Source organism: Coregonus clupeaformis, chromosome 15 (genome assembly GCF_020615455.1).
Source record: "Coregonus clupeaformis isolate EN_2021a chromosome 15, ASM2061545v1, whole genome shotgun sequence".
Classification (NCBI taxonomy): domain Eukaryota; kingdom Metazoa; phylum Chordata; class Actinopteri; order Salmoniformes; family Salmonidae; genus Coregonus; species Coregonus clupeaformis.
The window spans coordinates 33,277,737-33,303,731 of NC_059206.1; the positions used below are offsets into that span (position 1 = coordinate 33,277,737).

The window sequence follows — 25,995 nt, forward strand, 5'->3', positions numbered from 1 at the left end:
GCCTCTGAGACAGGGGCTTCCTCAGAGTCTTTCCAGCACAGTAATGTCATAAACAATGCAATACTCCAAGGAATGTCATGAATCCACAAAAATACAGTAAGTCATGGTAATGTTATGACTTTGCCAGGAGGACTGTTTTATCTGAAACACACTGCCACACAGTAACTCTGGGCAGACAAGCCAATGTTGATTAGCTATAAACTCAACTGTGTCTTTGTTTTCAAAGGACTGTAAAGTACAGTTGTATTCTCTCTATCTCTTTCTTATCTCTTTACTTATCTCTATTTTGCCCTCTCTTTCTCTACCGCTCTTTTCTTTTGCTCTCTCTCTCACCTGTATTAGCCTACCACTGATGTCATGGGACAAGAAGCAACAGTCAGTTTTAACATGAGCCTGGTCTATTTGGGTGGTCGATTGGGTTACACTCGCATGCAACACACAGCCTTTACCCTGGAGTGTGTAACGTAGAGTGGTGAGATCATGAGGGCCACATGAGCTTATCGTCCAGCCCTGGGCCAAAGTGAAGTTCTAAGTGTGTTGGTGTGGGGATAGATATGGTTTACTAGTGGCTCCTAGTAAACCATAAATCACTTGTTGACTGTCCTATAGGTTATAATCATGTTTAAATGGTCAAAATATTTGTGGACTTCTCTTATGACTTTAAAAATATATACACTACCGTTCAAAAGTTTGGGGTCACTTAGAAATGTCCTTGTTTTCAATGAAAACATACATGAAATTAGTTTGAATAGGAAATATAGCAAAATGCATAGGAAATGTAGTCATTGACAAGGTTAGAAATATTTATTTTTAATAGAAATAATAATTGTGTCCTTCAAACTTTGCTTTCGTCAAATAATCCTCCATTTGCAGCAATTACAGCCTTGCAGACCTTAGGCTTTCTAGTTGTCAATTTGTTAAGGTAATCTGAAGAGATTTCACCCCATGCTTCCCCCATGCTTTCACCCCATCCACAACTTGGATTGGCTTGATGGGCACTTCTTACGTACCATACGGTCAAGCTGCTCCCACAACAGCTCAATAGGGTTGAGATCCGGTGACTGTGCTGGCCACTCCATTATAGACAGAATACCAGCTGACTGCTTCTTCCCTAAATAGTTATTGCATAGTTTGGAGATGTGCTTTGGGTCATTGTCCTGTTGTAGGAGGAAATTGGCTCCAATCAAGCGCCGTCCACAGGGTATGGCATGGCGTTGCAAAATGGAGTGACAGCCTTACTTCTTCAAGATCCCTTTTACCCTGTACAACTCTCCCACTTTACCATCACCAAAGCACCCCCAGACCATCACATTGCCTCCAACATGCTTGACAGATGGCATCAAGCACTCCTCCAGCATCTTTTCATTTGGTCTGCGTCTCACAAATGTTATTCTTTGTGATCCGAACACCTCAAACTTCGATTCGTCTGTCCATAACACTTTTTTCCAACCTTCCTCTGTCCAGTGTCTGTGTTCTTTTGCCCATCTTAATCATTTCTTTTAATTGGCCAGTCTGAGATATGGCTTTTTCTTTGCAACTCTGCCTAGAAGGTCAGCATCCCAGAGTCGCCTCTTCACTGTTGACGTTGAGACTGGTGTTTTGCGGGTACTATTTAATGAAGCTGCCAGTTGAGGACCTGTGAGGCGTCTGTTTCTCAAACTAGACACTCTAATGTATTTGTCCTCTTGCTCAGTTGTGAGATCTTCAGTTTCTTGGCAATTTCTCACATGGAATAGCCTTCATTTCTCAGAACAAGAATAGACTGACGAGTTCAGAAGAAAGTTATTTGTTTCTGGCCATTTTGATCCTGTAATCGAACCCACAATTGCTGATGCTCCAGATACTCAACTAGTCTCAAGAAGGCCAGTTTTATTGCTTCTTTAATGAGCACAACAGTTTTCAGCTGTGCTAACATATTTGCAAAAGGATTTTCTAATGATCAATTAGCCTTTTAAAATGATAAACTTGGAACACAGGACTGATGGTTGCTGATAATGGGCCTCTGTACGCCTATGTAGATATTCAAAAAAAAAATGTAATCAGCCGTTTCCAGCTACAATAGCCATTTACAACATTAACAATGTCTACACTGTATTTCTGACAAATTTGATGTTATTTTAAATGGACAAAAAATTGCTTTTCTTTCAAAAACAAGGACATTTCTAAGTGACCCCAAACTTTTGAATGGTAGTGTATGTATACAGTGCCTTCAGAAAGTATTCACACCCCTTGACATTTTCCACATTTTGTTGTGTTACAGTCTGAATTTAAAATGGATTAAATTGAGATGATGTGTCACTGGCCTACACACAATACCCTATAATGTTGAAGTGGAATTATGTTTTTCAAAATGTTACATTTTTATAAAAAATGAAAAGCTGAATGTTTTGAGTCAATAAGTATTCAACCACTTTGTTATGGCAAGCCTAAAGTTGAGGAGTAAACATTTGCTTAGTAAGTCACATATTAAGTTGCATTGACTCACTCAGTGTGCAATAATAGTGTTTAACATCATTTTTGAATGACTACCTCATCTCTGTACTCCACACATATAATTATCTGTAAGGTCCCTCAGTCGAGCAGTGAATTTCAAACACAGATTCAACCACCATGACCAGGGAGGTTTTCTAATGCCTCACAAAGAAGAGCACCTAATGGTAGACACTGAATATCCCTTTGAGCATGGTGAAGTTATTAGTTACACTTTGGATGGTGTATCAAAGATACAGGCGTCCTTCCTACAGTGGGGAAAAAAATATTTAGTCAGCCACCAATTGTGCAAGTTCTCCCACTTAAAAAGATGAGAGAGGCCTGTAATTTTCATCATAGGTACACGTCAACTATGACAGACAAATTGAGGAAAAAAAATCCAGAAAATCACATTGTAGGATTTTTTATGAATTTATTTGCAAATTATGGTGGAAAATAAGTATTTGGTCACCTACAAACAAGCAAGATTTCTGGCTCTCACAGACCTGTAACTTCTTATTTAAGAGGCTCCTCTGTCCTCCACTCGTTACCTGTATTAATGGCACCTGTTTGAACTTGTTATCAGTATAAAAGACACCTGTCCACAACCTCAAACAGTCACACTCCAAACTCCACTATGGCCAAGACCAAAGAGCTGTCAAAGGACACCAGAAACAAAATTGTAGACCTGCACCAGGCTGGGAAGACTGAATCTGCAATAGGTAAGCAGCTTGGATTGAAGAAATCAACTGTGGGAGCAATTATTAGGAAATGGAAGACATACAAGACCACTGATAATCTCCCTCGATCTGGGGCTCCACGCAAGATCTCACCCCGTGGGGTCAAAATGATCACAAGAACGGTGAGCAAAAATCCCAGAACCACACGGGGGGGACCTAGTGAATGACCTGCAGAGAGCTGGGACCAAAGTAACAAAGCCTACCATCAGTAACACACTATGCCGCCAGGGACTCAAATCCTGCAGTGCCAGACGTGTCCCCCCTGCTTAAGCCAGTACATGTCCAGGCCCGTCTGAAGTTTGCTAGAGTGCATTTGGATGATCCAGAAGAGGATTGGGAGAATGTCATATGGTCAGATGAAACCAAAATATAACTTTTTGGTAAAAACTCAACTCGTCGTGTTTGGAGGACAAAGAATGCTGAGTTGCATCCAAAGAACACCATACCTACTGTGAAGCATGGGGGTGGAAACATCATGCTTTGGAGCTGTTTTTCTGCAAAGGGACCAGGACGACTGATCCGTGTAAAGAAAAGAATGAATGGGGCCATGTATCGTGAGATTTTGAGTGAAAACCTCCTTCCACCAGCAAGGCCATTGAAGATGAAACGTGGCTGGGTCTTTCAGCATGACAATGATCCCAAACACACCGCCCGGGCAACGAAGGAGTGGCTTCGTAAGAAGCATTTCAAGGTCCTGGAGTGGCCTAGCCAGTCTCCAGATCTCAACCCCATAGAAAATCTTTGGAGGGGAGTTGAAAGTCCGTGTTGCCCAGCGACAGCCCCAAAACATCACTGCTCTAGAGGAGATCTGCATGGAGGAATGGGCCAAAATACCAGCAACAGTGTGTGAAAACCTTGTGAAGACTTACAGAAAACGTTTGACCTGTGTCATTGCCAACAAAGGGTATACAACAAAGTATTGAGAAACTTTTGTTATTGACCAAATACTTATTTTCCACCATAATTTGCAAATAAATTCATTAAAAATCCTACAATGTGATTTTCTGGATTTTTTTTCTCATTTTGTCTGTCATAGTTGACGTGTACCTATGATGAAAATTACAGGCCTCTCTCATCTTTTTAAGTGGGAGAACTTGCACAATTGGTGGCTGACTAAATACTTTTTTCCCCCACTGTAACTCAGTTGCTGGAGAGGAAGGAAACCGCTCAGAGATTTCACCATGAGGCCAATGGTGACTTTAAAACAGTTACAGAGTTTAATGGCTGTGATAGGAGAAAAATCAGGACGGATAAACAACATAGTAGTTACTTCACAATACTAACCTAATTGACAGAGTGAAAAGAAGGAAGCCTGTACATAATACAAATATTCCAAAACATGCATCCTGTTTGCAATAAGGCACTAATGTAAAACTGCAAAACATTTGGAAAGTAAATTCACTTTATGTCCTGAATACAAAGCGTTTTGTTTGGGGAAAATCCAACACAACACCATGAAGCCAATGGAAAACCTGGTTCAGTCTACTTTCCACCAGACACTGGGAGGTTAATTCAACTGTCAGCTGGATAATAACCTAAAACACAAGGCCAAATCTACACGGGAGTTGCTTACCAAGAAAACAGTGAATGTTCCTGAGTGGCCGAGTTACAATTTTGACTTAAGTCTACATGAAAATCTATGGCAAGACCTGAAAATGGTTGTCTAGCAATGATCAACAACCAACCAACAGAGCTTGAAGAATTCTGATAATAATAATGGGCAAATTTTGCACAATCCAGGTGTGGAAAGCTCTTAGAGACTTAAACAGCAAGACTCACAGCTGTAATCGCTGCCAAAGGTGCTTCTACAAAGTATTGACTCAGGGGTGTGAATACTTATGTAAATTAGATATTTCTGTATTTCATTTTCAATAAATTTGCTAAAATTCTGAAAAACATGTTTTCACTTTGTCATTATGGGATATTGTGTGTAGATGGGTGAGAGAAAAAACATATTTAATCCATTTTGAATTCAGGCTGTAACACGACACAATGTGCAATAAGACAAGGGGTAAGAATACTTTCTGAAGGCACTGTATATTTTTTACCTTTATTTTACCAAGCAGGTCAATTAAGAACACATTGATTTTAAATATATTTACAAAGGCCTGGAAATTGAATCACGCATCATAAATGCTTGGAAATAAATCATGGAAGAGAGAGAGATAGAGCACAAAGAGTAAGTGTGTGTGTGTGTTATGTACTGCATGACCAATGTGTACAAGAAATATATTATTTCATCAACAACAGCTTAACATGTCAGTGTGGATGAGAGCCTGTTACATCACCCCAACATTAAAAAGCCATCGCTGCTCAACCCTCAGCCATCTATGACATGGGGGACTGCCAGTAAAGGCCTTCTTTCTCTTTAACCATCCAACCATATTTACAGCAAATAAATAAACCAACCATTTACAGCACTAGCTCCATCCAATCTTCCCTAGGCGGTCCTAGCAGCCACACTCCACACTGCAGTCTCCACAGCCATCAGTCCAATGAGTCCATCACTCTAACCCTTGGCTCTCCCTGCAACCCCGGGCATCCACACACATCCTCTCACACAATCTACACTATATATACAAAGGTATGTGGACACCCCTTCAAATTAGTGGATTTGGCTATTTCAGCCACACCCGTTGCTGAGAGGCGTATGAAATCGAGCACACAGCCATGTAATCTCCATAGACAAATATTGGCAGTAGATTGGCCTTACTGAAGAACTCTGTGACCTTCAACGTGGCACTGTCATAGGATGCCACCTTTCCAACAAGTCAGTTCGTCAAATTTCTGCCCTGCTAGAGCTGCCCTGGTCTACTGTAAGTACTGTTATTGTGCAGTGGAAATGTCTAGAAGCAACCATGTGTCAGCCGCAAAGTGGTAGGCCACACAAGCTCACAGAACGGGACTTCCGAGTGCTGAATAGCGTAGAGTGTAAAAATAGTCTGTCCTCAGTTCCAATACTCAGTACCGAGTTCCAAACTGCCTCTGGAAGCAACGTCAGCACAATAACTGCTCGCCAGGAGCTTCAAGAAATAGGTTTCCATGCCCGAGCAGCCGCACAGAAGCCTATGATCACCATGCGTAATGCCAAGTGTCGGCTGGAGTGGTGTAAAGCTCGCCGCCATTGGACTCTGGAGCAGTGGAAACGCGTTCTCTGGAATGATGAATCACAATTCACCATCTGGCAGTACGACGTACGAATCTAGGTTTGGCGGATGCCTGGAGAACGCTACCTGTCCCAATGCATAATGCCAACTGTAAAGTTTGGTGGAGGAGGAATAATGGTCTGGGGCTGTTTTTCATGGTTCGTTCTAGGCGCATTAGTTCCAGTGAAGGAAAATCTTAACACTTCAGCATACAATTACATTCTAGACAATTCTGTGCTTCCAACTTTGTGGCAAGAGTTTGGGGAAGGCCCTTTCCTGTTTCAGCATGACAATTCCGTCAGTAGAGGATGCCTGGTTGTTCTTTAAAATTAATTTCCTCTCAATCTTAAATAAACATGCCCCATTCAAAAAATACAGAACTAAGAACAGATATAGCCCCTGGTTCTCCTCAGACTTGACTGCCCTTGACCAGCACAAAAACATCCTGTGGCGTACTGCATTAGCATCAAATAGCCCCCGCGATATGCAACTTTTCAGGGAAGTTAGGAACCAATATACACAAGCAGTTAGGAAAGCAAAGGCTAACTTTTTTAAACAGAAATGTGCATCCTGTAGCACTAACTCAAAAAAGTTTTGGGACACTGTAAAGTCCATGGAGAATAAGAGCACCTCCTCCCAGCTGCCCACTGCACTGAGGCTAGGAAACACTATCACCACTGATAAATCTACAATAATCGAGAATTTCAACAAGCATTTTGCTATGGCTGGCCATGCTTTCCACCTGGATACCACTACCCCGGCCACCAGCTCTGCACCCTCTGCTGCAACTTGCCCATGCCCCCCCCGCTTCTCCTTCACACAAATTCAAACAACTGATGTTCTGAAAGAGCTGCAAAATCTGGACCCCTACAAAATAATCTGGGCTAGACAATCTGGACCCTTTCTTTCTAAAACTAGCCGCAGAAATTGTCGCAACCCCTATTACTAGCCTGTTCAACCTCTCTTTCGTAACGCCTGAGATCCCCAGAGATTGGAAAGCTGCCGCGGTCATCCCCCTCTTCAAAGGGGGTGACACTCTAGATCCAAACTGTTACAGACCTATATCCATCCTGCCCTGCCTTTCGAAAGTTTTTGAAAGCCAAGTTAACAAACAGATCACCGACCATTTCGAATCCCACCGTACCTTCTCCACTATGCAATCCGGTTTCCGAGCTGGTCATGGGTGCACCTCAGCCACGCTCAAGGTCCTAAACGATATTATAACCGCGATCGATAATAGACAGTACTGTGCAGCTGTCTTCATCGACCTGGCCAAGGCTTTCGACTCTGTCAACCACCGCATTCTTATTGGCAGACTAAATAGCCTTGGTTTCTCAAATGACTGCCTCGCCTGGTTCACCAACTACTTCTCAGATTTCAATGTCTCAAATCGGAGGGCCTGTTGTCTGGAACTATGGCAGTCTCTATGGGGGTGCCACAGGGTTCAATTCTTGGGCCGACTCTTTTCTCTGTGTATATCAATGATGTCGCTCTTGCTGCTGGTGACTCTCAGATCCACCTCTACGCAGACGACACCATTTTGTTTACATCTGGCCCTTCATTGGACACTGTGTTAACAAACCTCCAAACGAGCTTCAATGCCATACACCACTCCTTCAGTAGCCTCCAACTGCTCTTAAACACTAGTAAAACTAAATGCATGCTCTTCAATCGAACGCTGCTGGCACCCGCCCACCCGACTAGACTCACTACGCTCGACGGGTCTAACCTAGAGTATGTGGACAACTACAAATACCTAGATGTCTGGTTAGACTGTAAACTCTCCTTCCAGACTCACATTAAGAATCTCCAATCCAAAGTTAAATCTAGAATTGGCTTCCTATTTCGCAACAAAGCCTCCTTCACTCATGCTGCCAAACATGCCCTCGTAAAACTGACTATCCTACCGATCCTTGACTTCGGCGATGTCATTTACAAAATAGCCTCCAACACTCTACTAAAGCAAATTGGATGTAGTCTATCACAGTGCCATCCGTTTTGTCACCAAAGCCCCATATACTACCCACCACTGTGACCTGTACGCTCTTTTGTTGGCTGGTCCTCACTACATATTCGTCGCCAAACCCACTGGCTCCAGGCCATCTATAAATCACTGCTAGGCAAATCCCTGCCTTATCTTAGCTCATTGGTCACTATAGCAACACCCACCCGTAGTATGCGCTCCAGCAGGTATATCTCACTGGTCATCCCCAAAGCCAACACCTCCTTTGGCCGCCATTCCTTCCAGTTCTCTGCTGCCAATGACTGGAACGAATTGCAAAAATCTCTGAAGCTGGAGACTCATCTCCCTCACTAACTTTAAGCATCAGTTGTCAGAGCACCTTACCGATCACTGCACCTGTACACAGCCCATCTGAAATTAGCCCACCCAACTACCTCATCCCCATATTGTTATTTATTTTGCACCCCAGTATCTCTATTTGCACATCATCTCTTATTCCAGTGTTAATACTAATTGTAATTTTTTTGCACTATAGCCTATTTATTGCCTTACCTCCATAACTTGCTACATTTGCACACACTGTATATATATTTTCTGTTGTATTTTTGACATTATGTTTTGTTTTACCTCATATGTAACTCTGTGTTGTTTTTATCGCACTGCTTTGCTTTATCTTGGCCAGGTCGCAGTTGTAAATGAGAACTTGTTCTCAACTGGTTTACCTGGTTAAATAAAGGTTAAAAAAGAAATAATGCACCCATGCACAAAGTGAGGTCCATACAGAAATGGTTTGTCAAGATCGGTGTGGAAGAACTTGACTGGCCTGCACAGAGCCCTGACCTCACCCCCATCGAACACCTTTGGGATGAATTGGAACACCGACTGCGAGCCAGGCCTAATAGCCAAACATCAGTTCCCGACCTCACTAATGCTCATGGCTGAATGGAAGCTCGTCCCCGCAGCAATGTTCCAACATCTAGTGGAAAGCCTTCCCAGAAGAGTGTAGGCTGTTATAGCAGCAAAGGGGGGACCAACTCCATATTAATGCCCATGATTTTGGAATGAGATGGTCGGCAAGCAGGTGTCCACATACTTTTGGTCATGTAGTGTACTTACCAGCAGCCCTCCCACAGCGGCACAAAGCACACCACAATGGACAAATGATTGACAATGTTATAACAGACAAACAACTGGGGGGAGAGGGATGGGGGGCTGCCCAAATAACCAGTGTTTGGTAACCTCCCCTATCGCAGCCACCGGGCGCAGATTACAAAATCCAGCTGACGTAAACAAGGCATAATGTTGTATACAGAGGACATGTTAGATAACTTACATTAGGGCTAAAGCCTTTCTACAGGCCCATATGGGAATCATCATCAGCCCATTTAGGTCCCCGAAGGGATTATTAGGGGATTTACATAGAGAGATGGATCTGAAATCCCTTGACGCTATACTTCCTGTCTCATCTCACTTAAGATCAAATCTTGCTTTCTCTCTCAGATTTGTGAAGATTGCTTCTGCCATTTTTGCATAAAGTGCCCTTTTTCATTCCAGCATGAGCCTTTTCAACACTATGGAATATACAGTGGGGTCCGAAACTATTGACACCATTCATAAAGATCAGCAAAAATGACTATATAAAATAAATAATTCAAATACTGAGCTATATTGTATTTTTATTTTTTTTAAGAAAGGGAAATTATATTATTTTATACTAATTCAATTGCTCAGAGAAATAGATTTTGTTTAGCAAGTAAATATTATAAAAACAAATTTAAAAAAGGTAGGTGTCAAAATTATTGACACCCCTGTTTTCAATACCTCACCTTGTGAGGATAACGGCAATGAGCCTTTTAATAAAATGTTTTATGAGTTGGAGAACAAATTGAGAGGAATCTTAGACTATTCCTCCATACAGAATCCTTCCAGATCCTTGATATCCTTAGTCTGCGCTTATGGACTGCACTCTTCGATTCAAACTACAGGTTTTCAATGGGTTTCAAGTCCGGAGACTGAGATGGCCATTGCAAACTGTTGATTTTGTGGCCAATTAACCAATTATTTGTGGATTCTGATGTGTGCTTAGGGTTATTGTCTTGCTGGAAGATCCACTTGCAGCCAAGTTTCAGCCTCCTGACAGAGGCAACCAGGTTTTTGGCAAACATTTCCTGGTACTGGGTAAAGTTAATGATGCCGTTAACCTTAACAAGGGCCCCAGGACCAATAGCCCCAGAACATCAAAGATCCACCACCATATTTGACAGTAGGTATGGGGTTCTTTTCTGCATACTGTATGTGGCCAAAGAGCTCTGTTTTCATTCCACTGTATATGCAACCATGGTGTACAGTACAGTACTGTACAGTATAGTACAATATAGTACAGTACAGTATAGTACAGTACAGCTGGCAACAGAGAGATAGTGTCAAATCAACACAAACAGGCAATTACCTGATAACTTTCTGCTTCTCGAACTAGAACATGGCTCTTCACATGTGTTGGACACATGACACTGCATGAGCTATCACCTATTGTGCATGATGCACACGCGCACACACACAGACACACGTCATATTTTTTCTTTAACGATGAACTCATTGTTTTCAACACTCCTGAAACCTGCTTGGCTGGTCCCCTACCATTGCATTTTTTTTTCTTGTAGGACTGAGAAGATTTTGAATGTGATGTTTCACATTGTGACCGTTCAAAATGAGAAAGCATATCGCCAGAGTTCTACTTCCCCCTCACATTCTCTCCCACTAAAACTCTCAGAGCTTTCAGGAGAGTGGGCAGAAAGGCCTTCCTCATTCCAAGGCTTTGTGTGTTTGTGTGTGTGTGTCTGTGTGTGTGTGTGTGTGTGCGTGCGTGTGCAGATTCATGAGAACTAGCTGAGTTTGTGTGGGCTAACCTGCCTTTCTGAACACTAAGCCATGTATGTATGAGGGTGTATTCTAAGTGGTCCTCCGGAGCATTACGCAAACTCTGTGTCATTCTTTGTCTGACTGAGTAGTTTACAAGGGAAATGAATGGTTGAGACCAAAATGTCTGAGTATACGAGCTACTGAAAAGAGAATGTGGTTGTGCTAGTGGGAGTACAGTATGTACCTTGTATTAGTATGGAGAGAGAGAGCGAGAGAGAGAGAGAGAGAGAGAGAGAATCATGGAGCAAGCTGGGTTAAGCAATTTTGGACATGTGGAGGGCCACCCACCACTAAACAATCACAGAGCCACTCAGCCCTCACACACAAATGAACAGCAGTTGATTTCATAACACTTGTTCTGAGAGGGCCAGAGATGGGACAGAGGGGGAGGCGGGGGAGTAGTAAAGAACAAGGCCTGATCAACAACAACCTTACACTGGCCAGCATCACAGCATCACAATTCGACTCAATGCATTATTTCATACACAATATGCAAGTGTACATCACTCTCATATGCAATGCAGTTAGTGTAAGATCCTTATGGGCAATGTAACAAACAAAAGATCAGGTTGAAAAGTGACGAAATTGAGCTTTTCCAAATGGGCCACCCACCCGTGGATAATGATTAATTTATGGTCTCTGTGACATGAGGCTGCATGGAGAGCTGGCAGGGTTGGGACTTGTGTTGATGGTAAGTGGATCGGCTCCTGGCCTGCCTGGGCTTTGCCTTGCTGAGCTGGATCAATAATTCAGTGTAGTGGAACCTGTTATCCTCGATGGTTTGTCTCCTGGGGTCACGACCTGCTGCTTCCATAAGGTGTGTGTCGGCCTGTGTGTGCATTTTGGGATTCAATAACTTTTTGAACCCCTTTTGATTGCAACAAACCTTCCATACATACAGTGGGGAGAACAAGTATTTGATACACTGCCGATTTTGCAGGTTTTCCTATTTACAGTGGGGATAAAAAAGTATTTAGTCAGCCACCAATTGTGCAAGTTCTCCCACTTAAAAAGATGAGAGAGGCCTGTAATTTTCATCATAGGTACACGTCAACTATGACAGACAAATTGAGAGAGAAAAAATCCAGAAAATCACATTTATCATTTTGTCTGTCATAGTTGACGTGTACCTATGATGAAAATTACAGGCCTCTCTCATCTTTTTAAGTGGGAGAACATGCACAATTGGTGGCTGACTAAATACTTTCTTTCCCCACTGTACAAAGCATGTAGAGGTCTGTAATTTTTATCATAGGTACACTTCAACTGTGAGAGACGGAATCTAAAACAAAAATCCAGAATATCACATTGTATGATTTTTAAGTAATTAATTTGCATTTTATTGCATGACATAAGTATTTGATACATCAGAAAAGCAGAACTTAATATTTGGTACAGAAACCTTTGTTTGCAATTACAGAGATAATACGTTTCCTGTAGGTCTTGACCAGGTTTGCACACACTGCAGCAGGGATTTTGGCCCACTCCTCCATACAGACCTTCTCCGGATCCTTCAGGTTTCGGGGCTGTCGCTGGGCAATACGGACTTTCAGCTCCCTCCAAAGATTTTCTATTGGGTTCAGATCTGGAGACTGGCTAGGCCACTCCAGGACCTTGAGATGCTTCTTACAGAGCCACTCCTTAGTTGCCCTGGCTGTGTGTTTCGGGTCGTTGTCATGCTGGAAGACCCAGCCACGACCCATCTTCAATGCTCTTACTGAGGGAAGGAGGTTGTTGGCCAAGATCTCGCGATACATGGCCCCATCCATCCTCCCCTCAATACGGTGCAGTCGTCCTGTCCCCTTTGCAGAAAAGCATCCCCAAAGAATGATGTTTCCACCTCCATGCTTCACGGTTGGGATGGTGTTCTTGGGGTTGTACTCATCCTTCTTCTTCCTCCAAACACGGCGAGTGGAGTTTAGACCAAAAAGCTCTATTTTTGTCTCATCAGACCACATGACCTTCTCCCATTCCTCCTCTGGATCATCCAGATTGTCATTGGCAAACTTCAGACGGGCCTGGACATGCGCTGGCTTGAGCAGGGGGACCTTGCGTGCGCTGCAGGATTTTAATCCATGACGGCGTAGTGTGTTACTAATGGTTTTCTTTGAGACTGTGGTCCCAGCTCTCTTCAGGTCATTGACCAGGTCCTGCCGTGTAGTTCTGGGCTGATCCCTCACCTTCGTCATGATCATTGATGTCCCACGAGGTGAGATCTTGCATGGAGCCCCAGACTGAGGGTGATTGACCGTCATCTTGAACTTCTTCCATTTTCTAATAATTACGCCAACAGTTGTTGCCTTCTCACCAAGCTGCTTGCCTATTGTCCTGTAGCCCATCCCAGCCTTGTGCAGGTCTACAATTGTATCCCTGATGTCCTTACACAGCTCTCTGGTCTTGGCCATTGTGGAGAGGTTGGAGTCTGTTTGATTGAGTGTGTGGACAGGTGTATTTTATACAGTTAACGAGTTCAAACAGGTGCAGTTAATACAGGTAATGAGTGGAGAACAGGAGGGCTTCTTAAAGAAAAACGAACAGCTCTGTGAGAGCCGGAATTCTTACTGGTTGGTAGGTGATCAAATACTTATGTCATGCAATAAAATGCAAATTAATTACTTAAAAATCATACAATGTGATTTTCTGGATTTTTGTTTTAGATTCCGTCTCTCACAGTTGAAGTGATAAAGATTACAGACCTCTACATGCTTTGTAAGTAGGAAAACCTGCAAAATCGGCAGTGTATCAAATACTTTTTCTCCCCACTGTATTTGCCCATTGTAGAAGTGCTCAGAAAGTTACTTTTTGGACCTGAATGCCAAACATTCAAGAGATAAAAGTGCTCAAAGTTTACACCTTTTGCATACCCCACCATAGCATGAGACAACCATGTCTTCATCACTGGAAAAGATAAACAGTTGAGATTGATATCATTTAAAAACTCACAAACAGGTTTGTCAAACTATTTTATAATTTCTTGAAAAAAATGTTGTTTTAAATAAAAATTGTCATTTTTTTAACCATTAATGCCAATTATCTAAAAACGTGTAAACTCAGATTCTGTGGTAGCGAAGACCCTATTTTACATCATATGAGCTTTTTGTGTTGTGCCCACCATCGGTTGAGACACAACATGAATTCAGGGTGGGTGTCATGTTTTGGCTAATAAATGTACTAAAATAGGAATAAAATAGAAATGTCAACTTTAAAATCAAATGGTACCACAACAATGGTTGGAGGTCCAGACATCAGAAAATGTTGACTTGAACGGTCATATCTGTTGTTTTAAATACTGTCAATCCTCCATAGGAAACCTATTGAAATCATAGAAATATAGATAATAGAATAGACATGACCATTTCAGTTGACATTCAATGGTTGGTGGACCAGCGGCCATCTTTGTGGTAGTAATTAGAAGTTACAATTTCAATTACATTTAAATGTCAATAGTGTAACAGATAAATTGCAGTGGTCTGAAGGGATAGGTGTAGGTCCATTCTATGAATTATATTTCTATGATCAAAATGACACCCACCCTGTATTCAAGAGCATGTTGTGTCTCAACCGCTGGCCGGCACAACACAAAAACCTCAGATGCTGTAAAATAGGGTCTAAGCTACAACATATGTGAATATGAAAAAAACTGAAGTTTACAAATTTTTAGATAATTGACATTAAAAACAAACAAACAAAAAAAACTAGAAATTATGACATCATTTGACAACCCTGTTTGTAAGCTTTGAAATGATATAAAACTCAACAGTTTATATGTTCAAGTGATGAAGACATGGATGTCTCAATGTAGGGTGGGGTATGCAAAATGGGTCAACTTTGAGCACCTTTATCAAATATTTTTATCACTAACCCAAGATAGACCACAGCCTGTCATTTCAGTGGTCCTCTGTAGCTCAGCTGGTAGAGCACGGCGCTTGTAACGCCAAGGTAGTGGGTTCGATCCCCGGGACCACCCATACGTAAAAATGTATGCACGCATGACTGTAAGTCGCTTTGGATAAAAGCGTCTGCTAAATGGTATATTATTATTATTATTATTATTATTTCCAATGGGAGCAAATTAATCATTGTGGGCAGAACCAAGCACGAGCTAGTGAGCTGCTATTGGCGTGTTCTAGCATGTATTTGCATATTTCCGTTAGGGAACGCCTACTCTGTGAAGTGCGCGTGTGCAACTCAATTCGCCCATGCAATTTTGTAAAAAAGTCTACAAAACTTAGTCCACTCTTTTCATAACAGATTGTAGTTTTGGGAACAGAAAACTCTATTGCTATCAAATGTTCCATTGATGAGACAGTTTGCAGAATGTCTGCCAAAATCCATCTCGCTCCATCTTCTCCCACTTCCAGCTACCGGGCTTCCTCTCATCACCATATTTGGTGGTGAGTGGAAATGCCAACCAGATGCTTCAGATTTATACATCCGGTGAAACATCTGGCTTATTGTTCTATCTGTGCCTTTATCTCCAGAATGTTTTGGCATTCAGGTCCAAAAAGTAACTTTCTCACCACTTCTTCCATGGGCAAACATGTATGGAAAGTTTTGTTTAAAACAAAAGGGATTCTGTCAAAATGTGATTGAATTCAAATGGAGATATTGTTACCGTGTTGCTTAAAACTACATTCAAAGTTTAAACGTATTCATGACTAAGAGTCTTGGGCAGGGTGTTCTAAGCTCCTAATGCCGTGATCATTATATTTGACATGAGACATACTGTATTTTTATTATTTAATCACCCATTTTCCTTCACCTGGTCACATTGTCTTGAGTAGGTGTCAAGTGTATTATTAAAGTCAGACTCAAAGTATCAATCAGAGGTCAGTGACTGAGGTCTGGTAGCTTAATTACTGGATCAGCGTTCTGACAAACACACAACCAACCAGAGACACAGTAAATCAAATCAAATGTTATTGGTCACATACACATATTTAGCAGATGTTATCGCGGGTGTAGCGAAATGCTTGTGAAATGCATTACTATCCAGCTCCTGCATTTGGTTGGAGTGAATAATGGTGAATGGTTCAGATTGGCCTAGAGATCTGTATGGCTCTGGTTCAGAATGTTTTTTTTGGGGCCACCAGTCATCAGTAGTGCCAGTGCCAAAGCAACCAGTACCAGACCAGGTGCCTGAGTACAGAACAATAGGATGTTCAAAAGGTTCAACTAACTGCCCAGGACAGCTACCTACCTACCGCTGGAGCACAGTCTGCTACTGGTGGTGAACTCTCTACTGTACCTCTGGTACCATGTACCACCATGCCTCCTAGCTGGCACACCATCAGAGACCCACAGAGACTCTGGCTAAAACCAGGGGGGGCACCTATAACACAATGCAATAGATAGGATATGGCTGGGTTCTACACCAACTAAACAAACTATGGGTATGAAAACAGTTTATTGGGTATTAACTATTTCCCTGACCAGAACTATGCACAATGTGGCAGCTTCGTGTAGGATTCAGTTTGTTTTCAGTTCAATTGTGTAGCCAGGCTTTTTAAGTAGATATTATTCAAGTAAACGTGCATGAAGACTTTTTATGAAGGGTTAACTTGGACCAGAAGAGAAACTGGGGACATAGGAAGGATTTAACTAAGGACATATGAAGGATCTACCACGCCTGTGTGTCATCACAAACAATCCAGGATGTGACAAGATGTGTCTAAAGGTAATCCAGACATTTCCAGAGCACTTGACCGTACTAAGACAGCAAGACCTCAGAGGAAATGACTGCACTCCAAGGCCTTGACCCTTAGCTTAATGTAACCTTGTTCCTCATGATCACTCTATGCTCTCCCATTATGACCTGACAAGTATTTTAAGTCCTACTGGATGGCCGGAAAACTAAGTGACACGTGTCACAGTTCCACATTGAGTAGCCAAAGCTGGAAATGACCTATGGCCAACCTCCAGAATCACACAAACGGCATCTGCATACAAACACACACACATAAGTCCTTCATGCAGCTGAATCTGACCAATGTTACCCTCTGTGTTTACATCACGTAGAGATGGTCACCTCATGGCAGGGTTCAGTCAAGGCTTGCGTGCCATCGTTGTGCCACACAGATAAGAGCTAATTCGCGCGGTTAAGCCCCTTATGAATCGACCCCCTTGTTCTCATTTGTTTTGGTCAGTAAACCACCCCAAACAGATGACCTACGCACATTCATTCAGCTACTTTGCTCCAACTGAACCATCGACGGCTGCCACAAACAATTTCCCATTAGTGAAACACCACAGAATATAGCATTAGTATCAACATAACCAAGGACAGTACGTGGCAAACAGAAAGCACAGACAAAACATACATCACTCCTAGAGGGAGAGAACATTCTTAAGAGCGTTTCTCATTCCTTCTCTAAATGAGTGACAATGATGTATAGATCTGAGGAAGGCTTTGTACCCACAGAGGACACAGGGTGAAAGATCTGACTTTGTCATTGGAACGCCATGAGAAGAGATCGTGCGGTTCCTCAGGCTCAGAGACAAATGAACACTGATGTATTTGACAGACATATTGTCTTTGCGTTTCTCTTACAAAGGCTGAAGCAAATCATTTCATCCATACAATATTTCTACAAAATGTGCTGATATGTAATGCAATATTCAGGTATACAGGATGTACGTGTATTGTAAATATACACTACATGACCAAAAGTATGTGGACACCTGCTTGTCGAACATCTCATTCCAAAATCATGGGCATTAATGTGGAGTTGGTCCCCCCTTTGCTGCTATAACAGCCTCCACTCTTCTGAGAAGGCTTTCCACTAGATGTTGGAACATTGCTACGGGGACTTGCTTCCATTCAGCAACAAGAGCATTAGTGAGGTCGGGCACTGATGTTGGGCTATTAGGCCTGGCTCGCAATCGGTGTTCCAATTCATCCCAAAGGTGTTCGATGGGGGTTGAGGTCAGGGCTCTGTGCAGGCCAGTCAAGTTCTTCCACACCGATCTCGACAAACCATTTCTGTATGGACCTCGCTTTGTGCACAGGGGTATTGTCATGCTGAAACAGGAAAGGGCCAAACTGTTGCCACAAAGTTGGAAGCACAGAATCGTCTAGAATGTCAATGTATGCTGTAGCGTTAAGTTTTCCCTTCACTGGAACTAAGGGGCCTAGCCCAAACCATGAAAAACAGCCCCAGACCATTATTCCTCCTCCACCAAACTTTACAGTTGGCACTATGCATTGGGGCAGGTAGCGTTCTCCTGGCATGTGCCAAACCCAGATTCATCCGTTGGACTGCCAGATGGTGAAGCGTGATTCATCACTCCAGAGAACGCATTTCCACTGCTCCAGAGTCCAATGGCGGCGAGCTTTACACCACTCCAGCCAACGCTTGGCATTGCGCATGGTGGTCTTAGGCTTGTTTGCGGCTGCTCGGCCATTTCATGAAGATCCCGAGGAACAGTTATTGTGCTGACGTTGCTTCCAAAGGCAGTGTTGCAACCGAGGACAGACGATTTGTACGCGCTACGCGATTCAGCACTCGGTGGTCCCGTTTTGTGAGCTTGTGTGGCCTACCACTTCGCGGCTGAGCCGTTGTTGCTCCTAGACGATTTCACTTCACAATAACAGCACTTACAGTTGACCGGGGCAGCTCTAGCAAGGCAGAAATTTGACGAACTGACTTGTTGGAAAGGTGGCTTCCTATGACGGTGCCACGTTGATAGTCACTGAGCTCTTCAGTAAGGCCATTCTACTGCCAATGTTTGTCTATGGAGATTGCATCGCGGTGTGCTCAATTTTATACACCTGTGAGCAACGGGTATATGAAATAGCCGAATCCACTAATTTGAAGGGGTGTCCACATACTTTTGTATATATAGTGTATATATAGATGGTAGTTACATATAAATACAGTATGTGAATTATAATAATGTAAACTTAATTTTTTGTCTTACCTGTATATCAAGCACTGTATCAACTATACCCCTAATGAGCGTCAACTCTACTGTATTCACAAGCTCCCTGTTAGAAAGCCTCCTGTACTGAAGGCCCACAACACCTGTTCTGTTGTCTGAAATTAATAACTGATTTATGACTTGTCCTCCTCGTTCGGGTGGCAGTTGCACAGTTCCTGTTCTTCCCTACTCCTGGGTAGAGTAACTTAGTGCCAACAAATTCACGGCAATGCATCAAGCCCCCACCTACCCTTAGGTCCCCTATGTACCCCACCTACCCTTAGGTCCCCTATGTACCCCACCTACCCTTAGGTCCCCTATGTACCCCACCTACCCTTAGGTCCCCTATGTACCCCACCTACCCTTAGGTCCCCTATGTACCCCACCTACCCTTAGGTCCCCTATGTACCCCACCTACCCTTAGGTCCCCTATGTTCACTGCCTACCCTTATATCTCATATGTCTTCTCTTATGTCCCCCCCAAGCAAAATAAATGTACATTTGGATTGGACTGAAAATAATTATAATAATAAGTGTGGGAGTTGACCGCACTGTTCACCACACACTCAAAACTCTGAATTCCATGGTGATTAAAGTTGGTATTGCCAAATCAGCAGTCAGTGAAGTGAAATAATTGGCCAGTCATGTTATTATCCTGTGATTACCATAACATGTCCATAATGACATGTACATTACATTTATTACTGTACCACCTATTTCCTTCAGCTTTGAGTGTAACTGGGTAGAAAATGAAGTCATGATTTCAACACAAGTTTAGACCTACTTTATCACCGTGACTGGCTTGGCACAATCTAAGTTTAGGTTAGATCATTAAACAAGCCATATTTCAGTAGTCTATGTAAACTAAGTCCCTGAAAAATGTGAAGCACCTGCCACGCTGATGGATAATATAACAATGTAAAACCCTGGGGTGCACAGATATATGATTAAAGCAATGCAATAACTTTCAACAATAGATTTTCTCAAATTATTTTCTTTCAAGGGAGGGAAATGTGTTAAAGGTACCACATGTAACAATTCAACAACGAACCGTCTCACTGTGGCCAGCAAATCTCTAGTTGTCAAATTAACTGGTCCGTTATTGAACTTGACAACAAGAGAATTGCTGGAGCCATTCAATTTGACAACAAGAGATGGTCTGTCCTTTGTTGACCAATAAGAAGGCTGCACCATTAGAATGACATTTTGAGTGGGCCCAATATAGTATATTAAGGACATTTTCTAAAATTACAATGCAAAAATATTACATTTAGCTCTAAAATGTAAAGAATTGAGTGCAAAGGAAAAAGGAAAGTAGTAAGTATGCTGTTAGGAGCTTATGGTTGGACTAGAAGAGTGTGTTACTTACTCCATCGATTCAGTAAGCTAGTCATATGCATCTTGTGGGGGTGAACGGGACAGGATGCACAGTCAGTCCCACAGCGTGTGTGTAACCCAAGCAAGACCAGCAGAAGTTAGTGCCTTTGTTCAGCAGCTGAGAGAGACCAGACCACACACACAATGAACACAAAGCACACACAGACAGGGACAAATGTGATTAGACATGCAAACAAGTGTCACTGCCACACCACATAACACACATGAAACATTCCACACTCTTGGTGATAAAACTATTACTGCAAGGGACAGGTTCGATTTTGCACTTGCACTTTCAGTAGGCTACTTGTGTAGTTTGGATGATATAGGGACCTAACAAGAGAGCACCTGTTGCACATTTCACCGCTTACCAGTGGAGGCTCCTCAGAGGAGGAAGTGGAGGACCATCCTCCTCAGTGAATTTCAGAAGAACAAATGAATAGTGAAACATAAAAAAAGTTATCATTTTTAGATAAAACTATACTAAATATATTCACATATAACCAAATAATTGATTAAAACACACTGTTTTGCAATGAAGGTATACAGTACACTAGCCTCAACAGCACTCTGTAGGGTAGCACCCTGGTGTAGCTGGAGGACAGCTAGCTTCTGTCCTCCTCTGGTTACATTGACTTAAAAACAAAACCTAGGAGGCTCATGGTTCTCGACCCCTTCCATAGACTTACACAGTAATTATGACAACTTCTGGAGGACGTCCTCCAACCTATCATAGCTCTTGCAGCATGAACTGACATGTTGTCCAACCAATCAAAGGATCAGAGAATGAATCTAGTACTGAAAGCATAAACTACAGCTAGCTAGCAATGCAGTGCATAAAATGTGGTGAGTAGATGACACAAAGAGTGAGAAAGACAATAGTTGAACAACTTAATTTCTTCCAGAATTAAGGAGAAGCAAAAGAGAGAGAGCTAGCTATATTTCCTAGTATTCTTTTTTTCACTTTCACTTTCTAAGCTAGCTTCAAATGCAGCTAGCTAGTTTAGCCTACTCAAACACCAGGCTCAAACAGAGAGGGATGATATTTTAGCTGGCTGGCTATGGCTATCTAACACCGGGGCCCGCCTGTGTAACTGCTCGCTGCTGACTGTACACTGTGCTGCATGATTGTAGCTAGCGGGTTTACTAACGCGTTAGTTCTAGTAGCTATGTTGACTATACCGTGACAACGATGTTTGGCTTGGAAAGGTTTTTCGCCTGGTCACAGACATCTGATGTGTTGTGCCCTGAAGTCAATAAGTGAAGGGAAAAGGTGAGGAGGAGAGCGCGTAGATACATGCGAGAAGGAATTATATATACAACTAGCTGTTTGTATGGGGCTGCTATGAAAGTAAACTGTGTTTGCTTGTGATCAGTGGTGTATTAATTGTGCCGATTCTGTTGAAAAAAACAATTTCTTAAACAGAAGCAAACGCAATTAAACAGGGATAAACATACCTGAATTTGTCCAATATAAACTCTTGTTTGAAAGTGTTGGAGTAATGATTACACCCTAGATCAGCTAGATGCAGGCAAGAGTGTGCAAAGCGGTATTGAATGTGTCACTGTCTGCCACCTTGATTACTCAAAAATCTCTCGACCTGTGCACCTACGTTGTAAACGTTCATTCATAGGCTAGGTTGTTGCAACCTCATAGTGGGTACAGGGAAAATTCTAGTATCATGTAGTAGCCTAAACATATCGATGTTACATTGAGCTGGGTGAATGGAATCCCTTACAAAAAAGATTGCAGTTTTGAAACTGCAGTAAAAGTGCAGTAACTGCAGTCGACTGTGGTATTTTGGACACAGTAATTGCAGAATAACTGCAGTGTACTGCACTGTAACTGCAGTTGCACTGCACAATTACTGCAGTAAAAAAACAGTGTCCTGCAGTTATATTGCACTCTTGACTGCAATCTTTTTTCGTAATGGATATGAATGACAGTCATCCAATATGCTGTAATAGAAATAAGGCCATGTTCATTAAAAAAATGTCTCATCCTCCCTCATCTTAAACGGCACCAACTGTGTATGATCAAGTTACAGGTATTTTTAAGGTTCAGACTAGTCATTAGGCCCTACTTGCCATAAAAAACGTATTATATTTTAGGATGTGTATGAAAAGGATGCAATAAACTGTTGCATGATACTGCATAAGATTTATAATTTTATTGGGATATGATATCATTCTAAAGTTCACCTATCAATCCGAGGTGTAGCCTAGTTTGTGTCTTGTATATTCAATCACATGTCAATTCTTCACATAACTACCATTTGGACGTCGGCTACTGTGAAAGCAGTGGTGGGAAATATATTGGAACTGAGATAAAAAATTAAAAGTTGCAAGTGTGTGTGCGTTCAAACGGTAAAACAAATCATGTTAACAGATATTTGGAAAGTTTGTGAACTATATGCTTCAATTGATGGCTACAAAATAGCCACTGTCAAATTGTACATGTATATACTACTTACTGCGGCAAACTGTTGTGTAGACAAGCGTTTTCTTCAATGAACTTCCCCGGCTGCGTAGTAGATGAAAATATATTTCCCATAGAAGATGCAATGACTAGAATGGCACGAGCGCTGCAACACTTTACATTTTACTGCGTTCATGCGAGTCTCGACCAAACAGAGCAATCAATGCGTCAGACTCAATCTGTCACCGTCGGGCTCAGTTGTTTTGCAGAAACTGAACCCAAACAGGTTGATGAAATGCATGCCTTATCTGTTGCCTTGGGAACACCCTGCAATTACAGGACTCACTCCGCTTCAACCTGTCACTCGTTAAAAAGTGAGACCGATGAAAGCGTTGCCTAGTGGCTCTCTTTCCCTCCCTCCCACACACCACACTGACCACAACACAGACAGCTGCCAACGTCGCAATGAGAAACGTTAAATTCTGAAGAACCGTTTATTCTCATAACATTTTCACGTATGTAAAGCAAGTCTAGATGTCCTCCCAAAATGTTGACCTGAATTTCATATTATAATAAATTAACCACTCTCAATTTATTAAAGAACACGAAAATCCCTATTCCCTACGCTAAATAAATTCACCAAGACATTCAACAAGTTTGCTTGAAGCTGGTTTGTACAACTCTGAAAATACATTCACCTATTAGGCTATCTATCTATTATCTATAACGATTAATAAGAAAACGTATTATTCAGCTTTAGGATATTTTTTTTACCAAGGCAGTGAATGTGCTGAGTGCATCCTGTATCATGAAATGGGATAGGATGCACTCTGGTGGTCATTTTTTTGTGTAAAGTAAAAGTTGATGTAGCTACATACAATATGGGCATTACCAATGTATACACATAATTGGGATTACCCCTATGATGGCCCGAAAACAAGTGCACAATGCTCTTCTGCAAAAAATACTCAACAATAATGTGACAGAGTCAGGACACAAATTGCAGAAAGGCAACTGTAATTTATTCAAATAATGAACTGGATACAATATGTATAGAATAATTCATTATGAGCTCTCGTTTTGTGAGAAGCTCTGTCATACTGACAATTCAATGGTATGTTTACAGTATGTTAGCATGCATTTGGGTAGAGGCCCCAACGTCTCACTACAATGGATGACATTATACTATAGTACATTGTGTGATATGGACAGTAAAGGTAATCCTAGCCCTTTCAATAAGATTGGGCAAAGATTGTGATGAAACAGAAAGCGAAGATTAAATATATGTATAAATACAAATATCATACAGCATTCTGGGGGTTGCATTTAATTTAACCCTGTAGTCAAACCCAACCTCTCCTTTGATATATTGTTCTTAGGAGAGGGGAGCACTTTCACGTGGAGGGGTGATAAAATATGGTTTGTCTTCGACATTTTCAACAGTCCAATTTAAACCCATGATAGTGGGTTATATCAAAAGTTATGTCCCCCCCACTTCTAAAACCAAAGTTGCGTCATGACTGTGTTTATCCAGAATTAGAATATTTTGAGCAAAATTTGATTTGGACTGACCTTATAATTATCCTCAGTATCTTATCCATCATTTAAATGTTAGATTATTTTCAAAAGGGCCCCTCCTGAACATTTGACAAGATGGTTAGATCACTATCTCACTAACAGGTACTTCCATACTACAGTTCCTTCACAGCCCTTGACTTCTTCCACATTGTTGTTAGAGCCTGAATTTAAAATTGATTAAATTGAGATTTTTGGGTCACTGGCCTACACACAATAACCCATAATGTCAAAGTGGAATTATGTTTTTCTAAATGTTTACAAATAAATTAAAAAGCTGAAATGTTTTGAGTCAATAAGTATTCAACCCCTTTGTTTTGGTATGCCTAAAGTTCAGGAGTAATACTGTGCTTAACAAGTCTGTCATAATAAGTTGCATGGACTCATACTGTGTTCAATAATAGTGTTTAACATTATTTTTTAATGTCTACTTCATCTCTATACCCCACACATACAATTATCTGTAAGGTCACTCAGTCGAGTAGTGAATTACAAACACAGATTCAACCACAAAGACCAGGGAGGTTTTCCAATGCCTCACAAAGAAGAGCACTTATTGGTAGATGGGAGAAAAAAAAAAAGGCAGACATTGAATACCCTTTGAGCATGGTGAAATTATTAATTACACTTTGGATGGTGTATCAATAAACCCAGTCACTACAAAGATACAGGTGTCCTTCCTAACTCAGTTATAGGATAGGAAGGAAACCGCTCAGGGATTTCACCATGACGCCAATGGTGACTTTAAAACAGTTACAGAGTTTAATGGCTGTGATAGGAGAAAACTGAGGATGGATCAACAACATTGTAGTTACTCCACAATACTAACCTAATTGACAGAGTGAAAAGAAGGAAGCCTGTACAGAATACAAATATTCCAAAACATGCATCCTGTTTGCAACAAGGCACTAAAGTAATAATGCAAAAAATGTGGCAAAGCAATTACATTTTTGCCCTGAATACAAAGTGTTATGTTTGGGGCAAATACAATACATTACTGAGTACCACTCTCCATATTTTCAAAAATAGTGGTTGCTGCATTATGTTATGGTATGCTTGTAATCGTTAAGGACGGATGTTTTCAGGATAAAAAAGAAACGGAATGGAGCTAAGCACAGGCAAAATCCTAGAGGAAAACCTGGTTCAGTCTGCTTTCCACCAGACACTGGGAGATTAATTCACCTTTCAGCAGGACAATAACTTAAAACACAAGGTCAAATCTACACTGGAGCTGCTTACCAGCAAGACAGTTAATTTTTACAGTTGTGACTTAAATCTGCTTGAAAATCTATGGTAAGACTTGAAAATGGTTGTCTAGCAATGATCAACAACCAATTTGACAGAGCTTGAACAATTTTGAAAATAATAATGGGCAAATATTGTATAATCCAGGTGTGCAAAGCTCTTAGAGACTTACCCAGAAAGACTCAGTTGTAATCACTGCCAAATGTGATTCTAACATGCATT

The 25,995-nt window shown here is 41.6% G+C and overlaps 1 protein-coding gene across 2 annotated transcripts in view; it reads right to left on the bottom strand.

The window, feature by feature from the left end:
- LOC121582590 (dual specificity testis-specific protein kinase 2-like) overlaps positions 1 to 23,304 on the bottom strand; it is a 36,123-nt gene extending 12,819 nt beyond the window's left edge. Inside the window, exons 1-2 of one of the 2 annotated variants that reach the window (XM_041898497.2) lie at positions 23,009 to 23,304; positions 20,527 to 20,652 (exon numbers count right to left, since the gene is read on the bottom strand). In XM_041898497.2, the coding sequence (XP_041754431.2) occupies positions 20,527 to 20,557 (31 nt within the window). In that variant the 5' untranslated portion in view covers positions 20,558 to 20,652; positions 23,009 to 23,304. The remainder of the gene's footprint in view (positions 1 to 20,526; positions 20,653 to 23,008) is intronic. The other variant, XM_041898498.2, reaches the window with a different exon arrangement.
- Positions 23,305 to 25,995: the final 2,691 nt, after the last annotated feature.